Source organism: Cheilinus undulatus, linkage group 6 (genome assembly GCF_018320785.1).
Source record: "Cheilinus undulatus linkage group 6, ASM1832078v1, whole genome shotgun sequence".
Taxonomy (NCBI): Eukaryota; Metazoa; Chordata; class Actinopteri; order Labriformes; family Labridae; genus Cheilinus; species Cheilinus undulatus.
The window spans coordinates 9,234,400-9,254,892 of record NC_054870.1 but is presented as its reverse complement, the minus strand read 5'-3'; the positions used below and the strand labels follow the sequence as shown (position 1 = coordinate 9,254,892).

Here is a 20,493-nt window from a genome sequence, read left to right as displayed (position 1 = left end):
AAGATTTGGTGTGCCTAGTCCAAATGGTCTCTGAGTAACTGACAGTAATGTAAAAAGTGTTGCAACTGTCCCCAGTCTCCCCTAGCCTACGTTCTGGTTTTTATTAGAATTATATATTTTTTCATGTTTTTCTTTAAATTTATTTTACAGTTTTTTTTAGTTTTAACGTAATTCGTGTTTTTATACCTGTTTGCTTTAATTCACTGTGCAGCTCTCTGGTAAATATGAGCCCTCCTTATTTTGATGCCATAAAAATAAAGTGGGCTGGATTTGACAGCAAAAACAAAAATTTTAAAATTCCTCCGTGATTTTTGGATCAATTAAAGAAATAAATAAACTTCACTGATTGAACCCTCTTCGTGTTCATGATGTCATCCCTCTGCTCCTCATCCCCGTCAGGCGGAGTGCACTTTATCCGGAGCCCCTTGCTTTCAAACCCAAGCCCCGCCCCTCCAGCGAGCGCACCCACCTCGTCCAGCAGCAGCTCGGTGCGCCAGACTGCACGAGCTCTGGCGAGGAGCTCACCAGGGAACGTAGGCTGAGCACCGGTGCTACGAGGAGCGGCAGCGGTGCTGGACGTTACTTATCTGAGGGAACATCGTGTTCGGATCTCTCTCCTCGGAGGGTTCGTTCAGTCTGTAGGGGGAAAGGGGAAATCTTAACAGAGAGCTCCGGGAGAGTATACGGTGACCAGCTGTGGACAGGAGCGGGCAAGGATGCAGCTCCAGTCCGGCTCTGTGCGCCGCGCTGTCCGCCTCCGCCGCTGGTGATGCGCGCCGCGCGGGATCACCGCCCAGCAGCAGCAGCAGCAGCGACAGCGGCAGGAGGAGCACGAAGAGGAGGGGAGGCACGAGGAGCAGAGGGAGGGGGTCAGGACAGCAGGGCGTCGAGGGGCCGGTGATGATGACGGTAAGGTCGGGATCATGGCTAACGGAACCGGTACGATCATGTTAAAATGCGTCGTGGTGGGAGACGGAGCGGTGGGAAAAACGTGTCTGCTCATGAGCTACGCCAACGACGCGTTTCCGGAGGAGTACGTCCCCACTGTGTTCGACCATTATGCAGGTAAATCTTCTCCTGGGTGTTTATCATAAATATTAATATTCATATCTTCTGTCTTTGTGAATGTGACCATAAAAATGCCTCAGATGTATTCAGAGTCAACTCCCTTCTCCCCCTCCTCCCCCCTCTCTCTCTGTGCATTGGCTGCATCTGTTGATATAATCAAAACCACTTGTTTGCCTTCTTCACAGCAGAGAGGGGTTGGGGACCCTAACTCCCTCCTCCTCCCCTCTTCCTCCCTCCTTCCTCCTCCTCTCATGCTCTTTGTCATGTCGTTGCAGTGAGCGTCAGTGTCGGGGGGAAGCAGTACTTGCTGGGACTGTATGACACAGCCGGTCAGGTACAGTTTATTTTTTCCTCAGGCCTTGTGCCAAGCATGTCAAGGACACACACACACACTCTCACACACACACACCCACTCCCTAGCCCATGTGCTCCTGGGGCTGATAACTGTCCTCCAGCCGCCCACAGGCTTCATATTCAGGCCAGACTCTAAGCTGCAACAGGTGACGGCTCTCACACACTCTTTACTGCAGAGTGTCTGTGTGGACAGTGTTCATGGTGTTTGTGTGTGGGTGCGTGGGTGGGGGGGGGTCAATAGTTGTATTATGTGGAGAACAGGCCTCCTATGTGCAGCGGTGATGTCACAGGTTGGTTAATAGGGCTGCTAATGCTGCGCTTTCTCTTTACAATGTGCCATTCAGCAGGCAGGAGTTAAAACTGTACCCAGCAGACACTGACAGGCTCATGGAGGGTGTCATCAGCAAAAGATTAGCAAAAAAACAGGCAGACTCAAATTAATCTGCAAACGCTGGAAATTAATTGGAGAGAAAAATGTTAATTGTCAGTGAAAATCATTGGCTAAGCCATTCAAAAGAGCACATTGATTTGTTTTATTCGATGATAAAAGCACTGCAGATCCGGCCACTGGAAGGCCCACTGTTTTTTCCCATTTACTGTATTTTGACATTTATCCATTGTGGCATCACCCACAGGGTTGTAGAGCACATTTATGAAACTTTAAGTTGGTGTTTCTAGAAGATTCAGCAGAGGAGACCCTCAGCAGACAGCCAGCAGCACCCACCTGTCACTCAAAGAGGCCACGCCCCTTATTATACATCACTTCAAGCCTTAATGAATAGTGAAGCTGTATAAGAAATCAGGATGTGGAGTGGTCATGAAAAGAGAAATGAACAGGCTGTTAATTTCTGCTGTTAAGTTGGACATTTTAACATGGGGCTCTGTGGGGGTTGACTCACTGCAGGAGACTAGTGGGCACAAGAGGAACTGCAGTTGCAGCATTTAGGTCTTGATTTCATTGAAGGATTCTAGTTTTATTTTCATTGGTGCTAGCATCCTGGCTAACAGTTATCTCATTTAGAACTGAAAAGCATGGCAAGCTATTATTGGGTAAAAATTGGTGTTGAAATAATTAATTCGTGCAATTTTAAAACTAAGTTAACCAATTTTATACCCATATTTGCGACTTCTTTTGACAACTTAAACCAGTTTGCTGATTTTTTTCTTTAGCATTTTTGCCACTTTTTGGGAGCTTTTTGGCACAATTAACCCATTTTGCTCCCTTTTTGCCCAATTTTAAACTATGGTTTGTCCATTTTTTTGCTATTTTTACCATCACTTTTAACCACCTTTTAGGAATTTTAACCCTTTTTTTGCCACTTGTGATCTATTTTGCAACCTTTTTGACCCTTTCAACCCATTTATTCCACCTTTTTGCCAATTTTTGACCACTTTTGCCTGTTTGACAACTTTTTTGCCCAATTTAACTTTTTTGATCACTTTTAACCCATTTTACCACCTTTTAACATCATTTAATTCTTTAAGGCCACTTGTAACACATTTTTGCCACTATTTTTAAACTTTAAAGAAGTTTTTGTCACTTTTAACCCATTTTTCCCATCGCCATGATTCTCCAGTTGGCCGGCCCCCAGAAAGCTGTTCCCTTTATCTCTCCTTATTGGCCATCTTGACTGTAACATTGTTTAAAAAGTCTATAAAAAGTCTATTTTGTATCGATTTAAATATGGTGTGCTTTGAGATTTTGGCTTAACCTTCGGTGTGTCCTGGTCAAACAAAGTTTGAAAACCACTGATGTAGACTACAAAAATAGAGCTCAACAGTGGATGCCCAATTTTTCAGCAGCTCTCTTTCTGGAAGTAAATTTTCCTGTTCAAATGCTTCACTGAAGGGCTGCACAGCGGCACAGAGGTTAGTGCTGTTGCCTCACTGCAAGAAGGATCCTGGTTTGTTTCCTGGTCAGGGCCTTTCTGTGCGAAGTTTGCATCTTCTCCCGGTGCATGCGTGGGTTCTTTCCGGGTACTCCGGCTTCCTCCCACCACCACAGACATGCTCATTAGGTTAACTGGTGACTCTAAATTGGCCGAAGGTGTGAGTGTGAGCGTGCCTGGTTGTCTGTCTCTATACGTCAACCCTGTGATTGACTGGCGACCAGTCCAGGGTGTACCCTGCCTCTTGCCCAATGACAGCTGGATTAGGCTCCAGCCCCCCTACGACCCCCAATGGGATAAGCAGTATAGAAAATGGATGGATGGATGGATGGAGATGCTTCACTGATATTTCAGGAAATCCTTTCATCTTTTTTGTAACCCTGGAACCAAGCCAACTAGCTACCCAACTACTCATGAATAGAAAAAAATGATTACGTGCAAATTGAATGGAAAGCTGAGAATGGCGGTGGTAAAGGTGCAAGATGTTCGACATCATTATTTTATGGCTGTGAAAGAACTGCGTCCTGCAGTACACTTCGATCAGAATGTCTATGTTCTTTTATCTCTAATGTAGTGTAGTTTGTACATTTGTAGGGTTTCATATGTTTATTGTGGGGACGTTAACATTTCCAAGGTAACAGCAGGCTTCACCACTGAGAAGCATTGCTGTGACTCTAGCTACTTAGTTAATTTCCTCTTGTAGCTTGCCGTTTTGACATTTTAATGATACTATCCATGCCTTAGTAGACCTTATGGAGGCTTTTCTAGTGAACTTGGATGACTTTCTGGGGTTTTTAAAGATTGAATCCACACCAGTATCTGATAGTAAACATCATTTTATCAATTCTTAATCCATCTTAAATCATTTCTGCTGCTAGCTTAGCATGGTATCCACCATATATTTTGTCACATGGGTTGTGACAACCAATGGCAGGCTGTTCTGTCATTGCTTAGTGCTTTGCCAAAGTGTGCATGGCTTTTCACTCAGATCATGCAGGAGATGGCCTGAGCTCCACCACGGTCCGCCACCACTTCACAGCCTGCTTCAGGGGACTCTGGAGGGGAAAAATCCTCCACCTCACAAGATCGCTCTGAGGCAGCAGTGCTGCAGGACTCTGTGTCCCTGTTTTTTTTTTTTTTTACTTTTTTGTCCCGATGAGATTGGAGAACAAATTTGCACAAAAAAAAAAAAAAGTCTCAGCCGTTATTGTTATAAAAATCTTTGAGTTGTAATTTCTGTTTATTTTTTTGTTTTTAGAGGCCCATTACATTTTTAAAAAAATCAATAAACATTACCACAGCACACATATTCTTAAAGCACAGGTTGTCCTGAAAAATAAGATGTTTGGAGTTTGGCTGTGCTCCACAGGGGTGATGTTTTACAAGCTTTTTAAGACAAAAAGTCCAGGTGAGACAAAATGGTTAAACAAAAAGCTTATAAATAGCACACAGATAGCCTAGCGGTCTAAGGCGCTACCCATGTACGTGGCCCGAGTCCGAATCTGGCCTGTGGCCCTTTACCACATGTCTCTCCTCACTCTCTCTCCCATTTCTGACTCTATCCACTGTCCTCCTCTATGTAATAGAGGCAGGAAAAGCCCAAAAATAAATCTTTAAACAAAAAAAAGCTTGGGGTTCAGAGGGTTAAGATCATGAATACACCATGTTTTCCTGTAAACAAGAACGGTAACATACAAAATGTTAGGGCTGGGTGTTGCCACTGATTTCCTGAATTGATTCAATTTTGATTCGCAACGTCCTGATTTGATTTAATTTCCGATTTGATTCAATATTGATTCATTGAGGGATATTTCAGCTATAGTACCTGTTTTGCTTGAATATGAAAGGGGGTCTTAGAGAACTAATGGCAGAAATGATACTTTCAGTTGAATTATTAATAAGAGACCTTCTAAGTAGGCACAATATTTAAAATATTAAAGTTCACACTAAAAACTGACCCCAAACTTGTTTCCTGACCAACACATTTGATCAATCAACACAATAAAGTGCAACATAGACTTAACAGTCAGTAATTAAAGATCGATCTTTGAATAAAATGAATCGATATTGAAAATTTAATTAAAAAATTGATCTGAATCAGAAAATCGATTTTTTTGATCCCAGCCCTACAAAATGTAGTGTTCTACATGAGCATGTACCATCATTTCATGCTGAGGTAAGTCATGCTAAGACTACCTTTGTTGGTTATGGTATCGTAGCTAAAGATCAAATCCACTATGGAGGAAATTAACAGAATTTTCACTCCTGGAATGAAGCTGTTGGATTCTTCCCTGATGCTTGTGTACAGGGACAAGGAAAGGAGTACTTTTAATCCATTGATTGAGCTATAAATGTAGCTTGACTTGACCGTGTCCGAAAACTACTGTTAGACAATGTCTACAACTCCTCCTTAAAGATACCCAAGCTCCATAAACCAGCTCAAGTAAACACTGACACTTGTCCATTCAGACCTAACAGTGAATGCGATATCTCAAGAACTATTTGAGAGATTTTCTTCATACTTCATTCTGACTCAAGGATGGATTTTGGAGGTTGTAGGTCAAAGGTCACTGTCATTGGACCTCATGTTAATCCGTTGCTTGTGGCTATGCTATTTCAAGATTTTCTTCAATCTTTGCACAAATGTCAAATCTGTATGAAGTGAAATAATTGTATTTTGGAGGTCAAAGGTCAAGGTCACTAGGCCTCATGTTTGTCACTTGCTTGTGAATCTCTCCAGAATAGTTTGAGGGATTTTCTTCAGACTTTGCACAAATGTGCACTCTGACTAAAGGATAAACTTGATGCATTTCGGAGCTTTATGTATGAGAACATGTTAGAGTTGTTCTTATTTTTGCAGTGAAACCATGTCTGGATGGTTTCCGGAAGACTCCATTTGGATGCTAGATGCATATGCAGCCCAAGTTTTGGAACAAAAATGTTAGGGCTTGGTCTTGAAGTTCAGCGATTGAAATATTTTCAGCTGTAAGAATATACGACATAAAAACACTGAAACTAAACACTGGTGTTTGTTGCACAGGCCCTCTTTAAATTCAGCCTGTGTCTAGCTGCTCTGCACAGACGTGACAGCAGAATTTCATTCCCAGCATCAACTCCTTTTTAACCTCCCATCTCTGCAGGAACCTGAAACCGTGCACATGTCACTCTCTGAACGGTTAACACTTTCCTCAGGGACGGATTTAACTATGTGAAGTCACAGCCTGAAACCTGAGCCCTCCATCGGAAGCACAAAAAACCCAGAACTGAGAGGCTAACGTGGGAATATTTGGCTGTTACTCTGCTTAGTTCATTCATGAATGCTAAATGTTAAAGTCCATAAATAAGGAATCACAGACAGATGCCCGGGCAGCTACCTGTGGCTGGGATACATCATCCTCTGCAGAAAACAGATGGTGGAAGTGTTACTACTCGCAGTGAGAAGAGGAACACAAGCTTATTGTCTATTCTGCCGTGTATGATACGCTGTGTTTGTGTCTGTGTTCAGCTGACTCAGAGCGGCTCTGAAATGGAGAAGTTCTCCCAGATGTCTGCTGTGCTGCAGAGTAGAGTTACAGCTCTTTATAAAAGTACCCCCCACTATTCTCTGCTCTCTGCCCCCTCCTCTGCTGACCTCTTTCTGCGGAGCACGAGGCCAGCTGGTAATGTTTAGAGCTTCAGGGTCTGATCAAAGACCCAGACCCGGAGGAGAGAGACGGAGAGAGAGAGTTAGAGGAAGACAGAAAGAGGAAGAGTGGAGACAGCTTTAGAGATGGGGGAGGATAAATTCAGCTCTCAGGATTTCATTTTCTCTCTCACTCTTGAATTCAACACTCAAACCTGCGACCGTTTTGTTTGTATGTTTGATAAGCATCCTTTAATATTAAATGTGCCATCATTGCTGCAGAGCCCACAAAGCTTTGCTGCTCCATATGATATCTACCCACGCTGCCATCGTAGTGTGACTATAAGGCTGTAATAATATCCAAATTTTGAGGTCCAGTATAAAGCTTGTAAAACCTCATTTATGCTCTGATTTATCAGAAAAATTGGCATTTTGGGTACTAAAACAACACCAATGTTTTAGCAGTTTATGCCTCTAACCTCTCTTACCTATCAAAAATAGATGAAGTTGATCTTTTTTTTTTTTTCTTTTTAAGTTTTTGTGCTTTAAGTATTACCCATCATTAAAATCACAGAGATTAAAAATAACAGAAACTTTGAATAACCTAAAAATGAGAATTAAGGTGGAGAGGTAAGCAGAGCTGAGCAGAGTGTCACTACAAGGCTCCTTAAGGGCAATAATATATTTCTGCTTCATAATTTTACCAGGTGTTGAATTTTCATAGTGTAATTGTGTTACTTTATGTGTGTTAAAACAAAAATCCAGCTCCTCTCTGCTGGTATTTTTTCATTCATTCAAAATAGTTGAGTTATCAGGATTGCAAAAACTCTTTTCTGTAGAGTTTTTGCAGTTTTCTGTAAATATGACCAACTGCTTTTTTCTCCTTGCCTGCATCTTCGTGTAAGTCTCTTTAGTCACTTCCTTTTTCTTTTAATATTGGCCGACCTGGTCGGCGAAGTTGTTACAAGTATGGATTTTTGTACTTTAATTTTATCTCACTTGTGTACCACATACCGGGGACATTTTTTCTCTATGAAAACTGTTTTTCTCTTTTTCCACTTTTCCTCTTACATGGTTCCTAATGCAGCAAACCTGACACACCAGACAGATTTGTTTCACACATCCATCTGGAAAACCTTCCATAGACGGTGTCTGGGAAAGGGTTGAGCCTTTGAAAAAAAAACTTGGTGGGTGATTGGATGAACATTCTGTCTGTCACATCTTTACAGGCCAATCAGAGCAACAAAACACGTGATGTCATAGCTGCTACCGAGGAGTAAACTCCATAGAGAACTGCATAACGTGAACCATGGTGACTGTAGACATGTCAGTACACGACTTTTGTCATTTTGGAAAGGAAACAAATCACTGCTGTTCTTTGTTCTTCTTTTAATGAAAAATGTCGACAAGTTCTGATAAAACTGGTACTGGCAGCATCCACGCTAATGTCTTCTGCCATAATTGCACCAGCCTCTTGTTGCTGCTTGCTTACTTCACTGCTTCACTGCACCTGAATGTACTGCCCCCCAGTGCTGATTGGTCCTGTCACTTTCCAACTGGGCCCAGATGGTTCAGACGGGAGCTTTGCAAGATAGATTTGCCAGTGAGAAACATGTAAATGGGGCATCGATTTGCTTTGCAAGATTATAATTCAGCCCCAAACTATTGAATGTTCCTGATGACCTCAGACAGTGAATCTTATACTTATTGTACTTTTAGGTTTTATCAAGCAGTGTTTAATTTTATGGTTAAAAAAACATTTTACTGTTGTGTCAAGCAAAGCTCTGACAGTACCCAGGTTAAAGGTACAATGTGTAGAATTTGGCTGCATTTCGCCAAACAGAAACGGTGTACATGGGATATGATGTTTATATATCTATGTGAAGTATGTTAAAATAAGTGCACAATCATCCCCTTTAAACTTTCGTTTTCTTTTTACAAAATTAGAAAAAAGCTTTATAAATTTACATTACCGCGGGTCGCCCTCATGGAGGCTGCCATATTGAACCGCCATGTTGTCTACGGCAACGTTTTGGGGACAGAAAGAGCGAAACGCGATTTTTAAATACGAACCTGCCCGCCGGTCCTGAAAGCTACCTGGAAGGCAGGTGGAGAAGAAGACTAGCCTATAATCTATAAAAATTATGGTTACAAAAAGGAATGAATAAACCCTCACCTCGTCACTGCTGTAAATGATGTCCGGCTCACGATCCTTTTTGGTCTTCACAGGCTCTCGTCGCCTAGTGATGTGACGTTTTGATAACATCGGCTCATTCTAAAATCTGAACGCTAGATGTCGCTAAAATGCCAAATTCAACACATTATCCCTTTAAAGCAACACTCAAATAAGCAGACAAAGAAGAATACATTTAGCAGTCTAAGCTGTCTGAGCATGTGCTTGAGCCAGGTAAACAGAAAGTAACACAAACTTTCTGATTTCAACTTTTGTGTGGCTCAATTGATGTTCTAGAAATTGTAAGGTAAGGCCAAGGTATTTCAAGGCCTAGAATTGCATATTTGCTCTGATTGTAAAAACTCTGCTGCTTTGTAATACTGTCTAGTTCCTAAAAAAATGTGTTTATCTTTGCACATATGTGCACCATGAACCCAAAAATCTGAATTATACCACATTGATCAGTAGTTATTAAAAATTAACACTGTGTACTATGATATAATCAGTATCTATAAATGGGTCACACACTGGAGTCTTAAAAAGTTCAGGGAGACTCTTAAAAAGGTTTTAAAAAGTATTAAATTTGTTTTCAGATTTTCTGCATATACCCTGTCAAACAACAGAACATCTGGAGTTGGACATGTGTCCTTCAGCACGCAAGCTGTAAAAAAACAAAAACAACACGACCAACCTTCATCTACACCAGACAAGATAAATATGTGAGACTCAGGAATCTGGTTAAAAAAGAAAATGCTCTGACCACACACTGGTACCTCTGCTGCTGTTACAATACAAAAGAAAACCCATTATTATCAGACAATCTAAAATGTTTGGACAGTTTAAAATCAGGTGCTGGTGTTTGTTTGCTCTGTGTTTTTAATGCTGTAGCTCTGGCAGTGGAGAAAATGAAAAGAGGAACTTTAGTTTCATGCAGTGATACATTTTAATTCTAATCTTCTATATTGTGATCATGCTGGTGTTTCTTAATTTGGTATGGCCAACAGAATGACTTTCCACACTGGCCGCAGGTGTACGGCTTTTGTCCAGTGTGACCCATCTGGTAACTCCTTAAATGAACAGATTGAACAAAACTTTTCCCACGCTGGTTGCAGGAGTAAGGCCTTTCACCAGTGTGGATCATCCGGTGTGTCTTCATATGACCAGTCTGAGTAAAACTTTCCCCACACTGGTTGCAGGAGTAAGGCTTCTCATGAGTGTGGGTCCTGTGGTGGTTCTTCAGATTACCAAGCCAAGTAAAACTCTTTGTACACAGGTTGCAGGAGAAAGGCCTTTCCCCAGTGTGGATCCTCTGGTGTCTCTTCCAGTTTTGTAATATACCAAATCTCCTCCCACAGGGGTCACAGGGAAATTGTTTTTCAGGCCTGTGATCAGTAGGTTGGATGTGGTCCATCTGATGAGAGTTGTCTGGGTTTCTTTCAGGCTGTTCCTACAGAGAAACAAAAGGACAGAGAAGCTCACTTTAGTCCCCTTTGATCTCCTTCTGATACTTGATTTGAACTTCAGCACCTCAACTTGATTATGCCTACATGCCTAAATGCATTGGTGGCTGCCATATGATTGGCTGATTAGATATTTGTGTTAAAAACTGATTCAACATGTCCACAGAAGCTCATGGTAAATCTTCCTTGAGTAGACATCATGTCTAATAAACATTACATGATGATCTCCTATGGGTGGCAGCAGTTCAAACATAGCCTATCTAGGACCAAAGTTCTTACTAATGACTGAGTTTGCTCTAATAACAGTTAAGGTGTTGCACCAGCTGAGACAGTTTGAACGTAGGCTTTTATAAGCAAGCTTTATTTTTGTCCAGCAAGTCTTGATCAGAGTGATGGGTTGCAGCTCTTTTTAGAAATCTGGATCATTTGGTCTAGCTCAGTAGTAAGAGCCTGTACAGTATATTACAACATTTATACAGAAAATTGCCTTATCCCTTCCCCCTCCCAGCTCTGTCCATGAATATGATGATAAATGATCATTTCAGTGTAGTTGCACCTGAGCTGATACTTTAGGCTCGTGTTCATCTTTAATCAGACCAGTTACAACACGGTACTCACACTTTTGTTGCTAGGGTCCTTAAAATAAACACATTATGTTCATTTTCTAAAGGCTCAGTGAGTAAATGGTGTATAATAGAGACATTTAACAGTCAGATTCTAGATTACAAAGCTAACATTTGTTGGTAACCGTGGTAACCAGTGGAATTTAAAATCACAACTGTTGTTTGGTCCCTTCTGTGGAAAACATGGGGCTTTAAGATGGCTGAGTATTCTTTAAGTGAACAAAAATCAAACAATTTTTATATAATCAGCTGAATAAAAACCGATCAGGAGTTCCTTCTTAATATTATGCTCCATTTTACTAAGTTTGTTTGACTAAATGCTCCTAAACATTAGGCTTCTCACTGTAATTTTAACAGTTTTAAAAAAAGCTCACCACTTCAGATGAACTCATGATAATGCCACTTCCACTCTTCTCTTTCTTAGGATCCTCCATTTGTGAATCTGGTCTGACATGAAAAATAAATCAGAGAAAAGTCCAGTAATCCCAGTTACAGCAAACAACAACAGTATGACAGCACAAATCTACTCTAAAAATGAAAAAAAAAAAAAAAAAGCAAAAAATACCAAGCATTTCAAGGCTGTGTGATTTAAGTTGTACGTTCTTTCCACAACAGCAGCTGAAGCTTTTATTTTTCTGGTCAAATAACTGATTTAGCAGCTTAGTTTGGCTTTTCCAGAGACTCTGATATTGTTTGAGTTTGTAGAACATTGAGTCCTAAAGTTAACTGTTTGTTTCTGATATTTGATCAGATGTAAAGACCATTTAAATGCTGATGATCAACCAGAAATGAAACAGAGAGCTTTCTGTCTTCTTACCTTCAAGGGAACTTTAGCTTTCTCTTCTAATGTGCTAATGGACGTCTTCTCCTTTGTCTTGTTGCTGTCAGACTCAGAAAGATGGAGCAGTAGTTTGACAGATGCACTAATGGTTTCTGTGATAACAAAGACTTATCCCATGGATTCAAAATTCTATGAGTGTTTAAAATTAAACAGTCCAGTAACTGCCCCAAAAGAACAGTTAACAGTTAAGAATTCTTTATCAGAGAAGTTTATTACATAAAACTAACGTGTATCATAATACTTATTCTATCAGGGTCTCTGTACCATAATAATTGTTGCCTTTGTGTCTTTAAATGACTAACATCCTGTGATATGTGATCTGGGTTATGAATCTTAATCCTAATGAGCCTTTTGAATTGTGATACCTTGCTCATTCAATTAAAAAAAAACTTTATTTTTGTAATCTGTGTCTGTTGAGTGGTCATCAGAGTAACTCTGTGACTGTTGAGTGGTCAGAGTAACTCTGTGACTGCTGAGTGGTCATCAGAGTAACTCTGTGACTGTTGAGTGGTCAGAGTAACTCTGTGACTGCTGAGTGGTCATCAGAGTAACTCTGTGACTGTTGAGTGGTCAGAGTAACTCTGTGACTGTTGAGTGGTCATCAGAGTAACTCTGACTGTTGAGTGGTCAGAGTAACTCTGTGACTGTTGAGTGGTCATCAGAGTAACTCTGTGACTGCTGAGTGGTCATCAGAGTAACTCTGTGACTGTTGAGTGGTCAGAGTAACTCTGTGACTGTTGAGTGGTCATCAGAGTAACTCTGTGACTGTTGAGTGGTCAGAGTAACTCTGTGACTGTTGAGTGGTCATCAGAGTAACTCTGACTGTTGAGTGGTCAGAGTAACTCTGTGACTGTTGAGTGGTCATCAGAGTAACTCTGTGACTGTTGAGTGGTCAGAGTAACTCTGTGACTGCTGAGTGGTCATCAGAGTAACTCTGTGACTGTTGAGTGGTCAGAGTAACTCTGTGACTGCTGAGTGGTCATCAGAGTAACTCTGTGACTGTTGAGTGGTCAGAGTAACTCTGTGACTGTTGAGTGGTCAGAGTAACTCTGTGACTGTTGAGTGGTCAGAGTAACTCTGTGACTGTTGAGTAGTCATCAAAGTAACTCTGTGACTGTTGAGTGGTCAGAGTAACTCTGTGTTTGTTGAGTTGTCATCAGAGTAACTCTGACTGTTGAGTGGTCAGAGTAACTCTGTGACTGTTGAGTGGTCAGAGTAACTCTGTGACTGTTGAGTGGTCAGAGTAACTCTGTGACTGTTGAGTGGTCAGAGTAACTCTGTGTCTGTTGAGTGGTCATCAGAGTAACTCTGTGACTGTTGAGTGGTCAGAGTAACTCTGTGACTGTTGAGTAGTCATCAAAGTAACTCTGTGTTTGTTGAGTGGTCAGAGTAACTCTGTGACTGTTGAGTGGTCATCAATGTTTAAGTCTTAAAAAGTTCAAGGGGGTTCTTCAAAAAGGTCTTGAAAAGTCTTCATTTTGAGTTCTGCATACACCCTGAAAATGACGACCAGTGATTGTAATCTGTGACTGATAACCTCCAAAATGTAATCAGTTCATCCTCGAGTCAGAGTCGCCATTTGCACAAAATTTGAAAGTAAACCCTCAAGCATCCTGTAATTAAGTTAACTTGAGGAAAATCCCTCAAATATTTCAGATTAAACACTGACTCTAATTTCTGAGTTAAAATCTCTGAAATGTAATTAGTTTTTCTTTGAGTCAGAGTGGAGAATCCCTAAAAGTCTTTTTTAGATACCATATTCAATGCAAGGGGGATTATAAGGTCCAGTGATCTTCCTCTCTGGTTTATAACCTATAGTATCAGTTCATCCTTGAGTCAGAGTGGACGTTTGTGCTTAGTTTGAAGATCCCTCAAAACACTCTCATAGTTTTGTGTTCACAAGATTAGCTTGCACTGACAGAGGGGCCAATCAGAAGCCAAGTGTTTACAGCCTACTGCTGGTGCATGCCTGATACATTTTTATTTCTTTGATCTTTTGCTTCATTTTTAAAAAAATTACACAATCATCAGTAATTTTGGGAACATTACAAAAGAGGGTTGTTAACTAGGGATCAAATCAAAACCAACTTCTGTTTGTCTTCCTTTGTCAGAGACAGATTGTCGTGGCTGGAAATGAGCTGCAGCCTTGTGTCTCTTGTTGTTTGTTTGCTTACTGATACATGCTGCCACATCACTGCCTAAGGCGGCCATATTGAATTATTCCATATGAAGGTCTTTGTTTTTCTGATCGTTCAGAGGACACAGAAGAGAAACTCTTTAGTTATTCATTTGTTCTCCTGCTGCTGCTGTAGCATTGCAGCCTGACTAGGAGCAGGAGGAAACAGGAGGTGGATGCTGAGTGCTGTGGTAACCATGGAAACGCTTTAGTGGAGGGGAAATCAGGAGTTGTGACCCTGTGGGACCCACGTTGACAGCTCCCCCTCTATTGTTCCTCCTGTGCTTGACTCTTCAGATGATGTCACACTCAGCTGCTTCTCATGTAATCACTTTAAACACCTCACCTCCCTCCTCTCCTTACAGTCTGATGAATCTTTTTTTACTCAGCAGCCCAAAGTAGCCCACTGATTCCCAGACTTTAAAGCTGGGGAGGAAAGGAGGGAGGGTGACATGTGCGAGAGGATATGAAGGTTTGAGGGGGGAGACAGGAGAGGGTTTAAACCCGCTGGGAATGTCACCGCTCAGCTGCTCGGACACAGAGAAACAGGAACTCTGCAGATACACTTCAGCTTGCACTTTTAACTTTGTACACTTTAGAAGTCTCTCCAGGGTAGCAAATGTTTCATTTACAACACATTTTCAGCCAATACATCTGAACACTATAAAAACACTTTTGAAAATATAACAAAACAGGGATGCCGCACAGATTTCTGCTGCAGATACCAATCATGAAACACGAGCAAGATCAGCCAGTACCGATATCAATCATATTTTGTAGTGATGCACGATAAGTATTTTTTTTAACCAGTACCGATAACCGATAATTTCCTACTCCTGATGGCCAATAACCGATAATAACCAATAATTTTTTTTCAATTGTGTGATTTAAAAAAATAAGTTTATTCCATGTATGCACAACTGGGGGTAAGAAGGGGTTGATATGTAGTGAGCATATGTTTAAAACTAATTCTGACCGACATTATCCCCTTTTCCCTTGGAATAAATTCTTGACAAGTGGTCATACTGACATTTCAATTAACTAAACAAGGATTCAGCTGACTCATGTCAAATCAGACATAAAAACAAATGATAACAGGCTGTCATGCTTAACAAGTGGAGATTTTTGGGTGTTTCTTTTTTTGTTTTTGCTGCATAAGTCAGAAATAGAGCTGATGTTTTACATAAAGATTAAAAATATGCACTGACATAAGTCATATCAGAGATAGGTTAAGAATGTAAAGTCCACCGTGGTCTGTAACTTCTGTTCCTAACGTTGATCAGACTGAATGAAAGCAAATAGAGCAGGCAGGTTTACGTCTGTGAAAGCAGCGCTGGATCAGGAGACTGTCAGAATGATTTGTCATTATTAGCATTGCCTTCTGGCTCTGATGAACTTTCTGCAGTTTCCAATGCCTGCTCAATCAGCACTCTGCCTCGTCTTAACCTTTGTTTAGATCCTAATGCCCGCAGCTAACGCTAGCGGCTACTACTGCTTCATTTTAACATGGTTAGGATGATGACTTTAAGTGACTTTAAAGACCAGTTGAAGACTTCTTTCCACCCTTCAGGACCTTTGCAGGGCAAATTCTACACACTCTCATGTTATCCTCCCAGTAAATACTGAATAACTTCGCCATGTTGTTAGCTCTTAGCACAGAGGCTGCTTCTCTTCTTCTCTGGTGGTTAACAGTGGGTCGTGTACTCAGTGTTGCCAACTTCTCAGTAAGGAAAATAGCTATTGGCTGTCCTAAAAGTTGCCAGAAGTCGCTAAATGACGCAACCGCCTAATTTGCATAATCAGTAGTATGCATTTAATTGTAATGGACACTGCAGAAGAGAGGGAAAACTTCATGAGAGAGAAAAAATCGTGAGTAAAAAAACACTTAATATGTGTACAACTACAAATGAACTTGCCTCTGTTGATTCTTGTTTTTATAACATCACAGTTCCAACCCTCCTCCTTTATCTGGGCTTGGGACAGGCAAAAATGACTCGAGAGATACTCTGGTAGAGTTGCTTTAATTTTAATTTTAATTTTATTATTCTATTTATTGCTCTATTTTTCTTAGAAGTTTAGTTTTCTTATGTTTGGTTTAGTTTTAAACCCTATGGTCCACTTAAAAGCCTACACCAAATCCCAGTGAAACATTAACATTTTTAAACATACCGCTTACAATATGTTTATATATATTTATATATAAAGTCTTCATTAACAATTTTAAATTGACCAAAAAGAGACAATAGAAAAAACAGTCATGGTGCCTTCACAGCGCAGTTAATTTGCAGTCTGGACATTGAGGCGTTTGCATCTCCTGCTCTGACTGTCGGCAGCTTGCATCTTGTTTGATTGACAGATAGCTTGACAGGCAGAAGCTACAGTGCTTAACAAATGTATTAGACCACCCTAACCCTAACCAAAGTAAGGTTTATGCCACAGCTGTCCTAAATTAACAGCATTGGTAATTACCAAAATCATTTTTTATGTTTCTGCAATGGTTAATACACCAATATGTAGAAGCTCTTTAACCCAAATGATATTTTTAATGTTAAAATATAATTATTATTGTTATCCATGAATTGTCAAATGTACTGATTTACAAAAAAAGTGAAAAAATAGTAAAGCACATTAATATTTCTTGATGAATATGTCAAATTATAGTTATTTACTTGCATTCCTGAACAGAAAAAGAGTTTTAGTGCTTGAATGTTATGCTTGATTAATTTCTGACTTCTCAGAGAAGCCCAGTGAGCCGGCTCAAATTTGGGTGATTTCAGTTTGAAATCCCTCATTCCTGTTCAAAATGATAAAACGTGGAGAGCTCACTGAAAATGAAAGAGTCCGCATTAAAGCACTTCATGATGCTGGATGGTCTTGAGACAAATATGACAGGTGGTCTAATAAATTTGTTAAGCGTTGTGCGTTCTGTCAACCAGAATGCTAGCTAGCTAGCTGACAGGAAGTCGAGCTTAGTGGGTTTGCTGTTAGGTTGATCCAAAGTTCGGTTGAGAAAGCGATTTCAATATGGAGCCCTCCACGGATTGGCTTCAAAAGCAGTTTGAGTCCGCCTATTGTAAGCAGGCTGACGTCACACAGGCTTTGTCCAATTCTTTCTACAGTCTATGGGAATTATCCTGCCATACAGTCTATGGGTCATGAAAAGCATCATAACCGAGGGATTTGTACCAGAAAACAGTAAATGTAATCCCCAACTTCTGTCTCTCTGCTCTTGCTGAGAGCCAAGCAACAGCGTTCTGAACTTTTTTAAGATCTGAGAGGACAGAGTGGTGCAGGAAGAAGTCCTAAAACAATGAAGGGAGCTAACATCTTACCACTTCTGGTTCCCTCGTCTGGACGTCTATGGGAGTTTTTTGTTAAATGCTTGGAATAAGGTCTCTGGTGAACACAAGCTCAAGAGATTTTGAGGTTTTTTTTCCTAAGGCATAAAATACATCTGTAAAGTGCCACATTTGAACTTTTTTATTATCTTTTTGCATCTGTAGTTCAGTATAGCATGACATGATGCTTTAATTGTATGAAGATTATGAACAATAAATCTAAGTTCCATACATTTTTAATTGGGCGCAGATCTTATTTTTGGCAATGATATAGAAACCTTTTGAAAAATCCCAAAGGCTCGCTGCAGAGAGAGCCCATGCAGTGTTAACTTCCGGGTTTGCCTACAAAATTACGTGTGGTTTAGGTCATCACTGTACCACTCCATTTCGGTCTCCATTCAGCTACACACCCACATCATCCTATAGAAAATTTTCCTGCCTCATTTTTCATGATTTTGAAGCTTAATCTTATTAATTCAAAGATGTTTTTATGACTAAAATTTGGCCTGGTGGTTCGTAACACAATGGCCAGTTATACAACAAATGTAAAATACAGATTTTTTTTTTTTTATAACTTTACAGGGACTTTAATGTCTACAGGACTATTCTATTATAAGACAAGACATCAGTTGTTTTAAGAGATTGCTTGCAGATTTGTTATGTTAATACTATCAATACATGATCCCCTGGCAAAGGAATGTATATTGTTACTTTTTCAGATATATCTGGACAATGTTGACTTGAGTTTTTTCCATTTTTGAAGGTTGCCTTAACAGACAAGAGGTTTAGAATTGCTGGTTTAAAGCGCTTGGTGTGACAAAAGTAGTCATCTCAGCAACCCTGCATATGTATTGATTTTGTATTTTAATGATGACTTTTAATACAGGAGCAAAAGAATCTGACTTATGGTTGTAAATAGGAGCAACGTGCCATTCATTTTGGTCTTATAACAAGTCAAATAACACGTCATTGTCAGTCTATTAGTTCTTAGGTCATCCATTGTTCAAAGGATGAGTAAAATTTTGCTCTTTAAAATGATGAAGATAAAAGGTTTTCATTCATCTGCACAGTTTATGCTCCTCTGCCATTACAGGCTTCATTAGAGGATGTGATTTCTGAATGCAGTCTGAAAGGATGTTCTCTCTGCATGCCTGAATAGACAGAGTGCATCAGGCTTTGATTAACCATCATTAATCACCATTAAAGGACCAGCAGAGTAAAAAGCTTCTTTATTCCTGAGGTTAAATCCAGAACACAGATCACAGGATGACCTTTCCGAGGATGTCTCGGCTTGTTTTCCCACCCGGCGGCCATGTTGGAGCGGGCGACTGTGGCTCTGTTGACACAGCCGGTTTATGGAGCCCTGAGGAGGCGAGAAGGAGACGGTTAGAAAGAGGAGAGTGATGGGGGGAGGAGGGGATGACTCACTGGTATCATAACACTCGTATGTCACCGAGTCGACACAGCAGAGGCGCAGCAGAGCTCGTCCAGAGATGCAGAGAGGAGACGCACAGTCTGGCCCTGATGGAGACGTATGGACATGTATGGGGAGAAGTTAAGCTGCTGTGATCCTAATATTTACTGTACATTCCCCAGACTGTTATGTCTCAGGGATTAAAAATTAAAGCTATACGACACAGAGGAAAGTTGAGCGTAGAGCACCTTCACAGCAGCATGAGTGTAAACATTTCTGCACAGGGCGCTGATCAGACTTCAGATTGAGATGTAGGAGCTGTGTAGGAGTGTTCACTGTGTCTCTATTTACACTCTCTGAGGGTCGATCTCTGGAAGAAGTGTTGGGGTGTGCTGTAGAAACAGAGCTGTGTCTCAGAACAGCTCAGGGCCTGTTTACAGTAAACTGCTGATGGTCTAACACTGTGATTCTTTATGTCTCCAGCTCAGTGGGGATCGCAGGATTCACTTGTGCAAGCAAAGGTCACCAGCACACAGAGACACAAACAAACACAGTGAACTTGACCCCATGTGACGGATATAGAGTGCCTGAGGGGGAGGAGAGCACATGATGTATGTGTTACATCTTCTTCCAGTGAGGTTAATGTTAGCATCAGAGAGGTTTGATGTTGTTTTATAACATGTGCCAGGTGATCCAGTGGATTCTGGTTACAAGTAAGGTGCCAGTTAGAAAGTAGAAGTGTGTTTACAGCCTGGTTCAGAAAAAAGGATTATTAATGTCTAAATGGATACACACTGTATACGGTGAATAATTTGCCAATTTTGCTTAAAGAAGGACACCAGTTGTGCATATTAGGGGTATGGTTGACATGACTTCACCGTAGTCAGCAGATGGGCTGTTTCACACATCTATAGCAGTGTTCTAATGTTTAATAGTTGTACATCTTTTCTGCCCATTATATTTTTAGTCATGTTATAGCTGACAAGAACTAAAAAAACATTTTAGCCCTACTTTAATCGAGAAGAGATTACATTTCAGTCAAAATATTTATTCTCTTTGTCTGAATCTAGTGCTAAATTATACTTTTGTGTTCCATGTGCCCTCCAAAACCTTGGATCCCTTTTACTGCTACAGAAGAGCTACAGATTCGTTGTGTTTTGATGAAATCACCCATGGTAGAGAAATATCCTGGGTTTCAAATGTCTGATGACAACTAAATTACATTTTAGTCATGGTTAGGGTTGGGTATCATATCATTTAGGGTTTTTCTGCTAAATCAATACTTTTTATACCATGCTAGTGCCAAAATTGTGTGTGAATCAGTATTTTTGAGAGAAAAATGTGTGTTGAAAGTCAGCAGGAAAATTAAAGCTGTCTGGGTATCATGAATGGTTTACAGAAATTTATATATAAGGTTACAAACATGGGATAAGAAAGGAAACTGGTGTGACTTAAGATGTAAATCGCACCAGTTCCATAAGGTATTTGTTGCATTTCATTGGGTGGCAGAGTATAGAAATAAAGTATCAATATCC

The 20,493-nt window shown here is 40.5% G+C and overlaps 1 protein-coding gene across 1 annotated transcript in view; it reads left to right on the top strand.

Moving 5' to 3' along the window:
* Positions 1 to 496: 496 nt before the first annotated feature.
* Positions 497 to 20,493, top strand: part of LOC121510689 (rho-related GTP-binding protein RhoQ) — a 41,223-nt gene continuing 21,226 nt past the window's right edge. The window contains exons 1-2 of the mRNA XM_041788855.1: positions 497 to 1,065; positions 1,344 to 1,402. Coding sequence (XP_041644789.1) covers positions 924 to 1,065; positions 1,344 to 1,402 — 201 coding nt within the window. The 5' untranslated portion in view covers positions 497 to 923. The remainder of the gene's footprint in view (positions 1,066 to 1,343; positions 1,403 to 20,493) is intronic.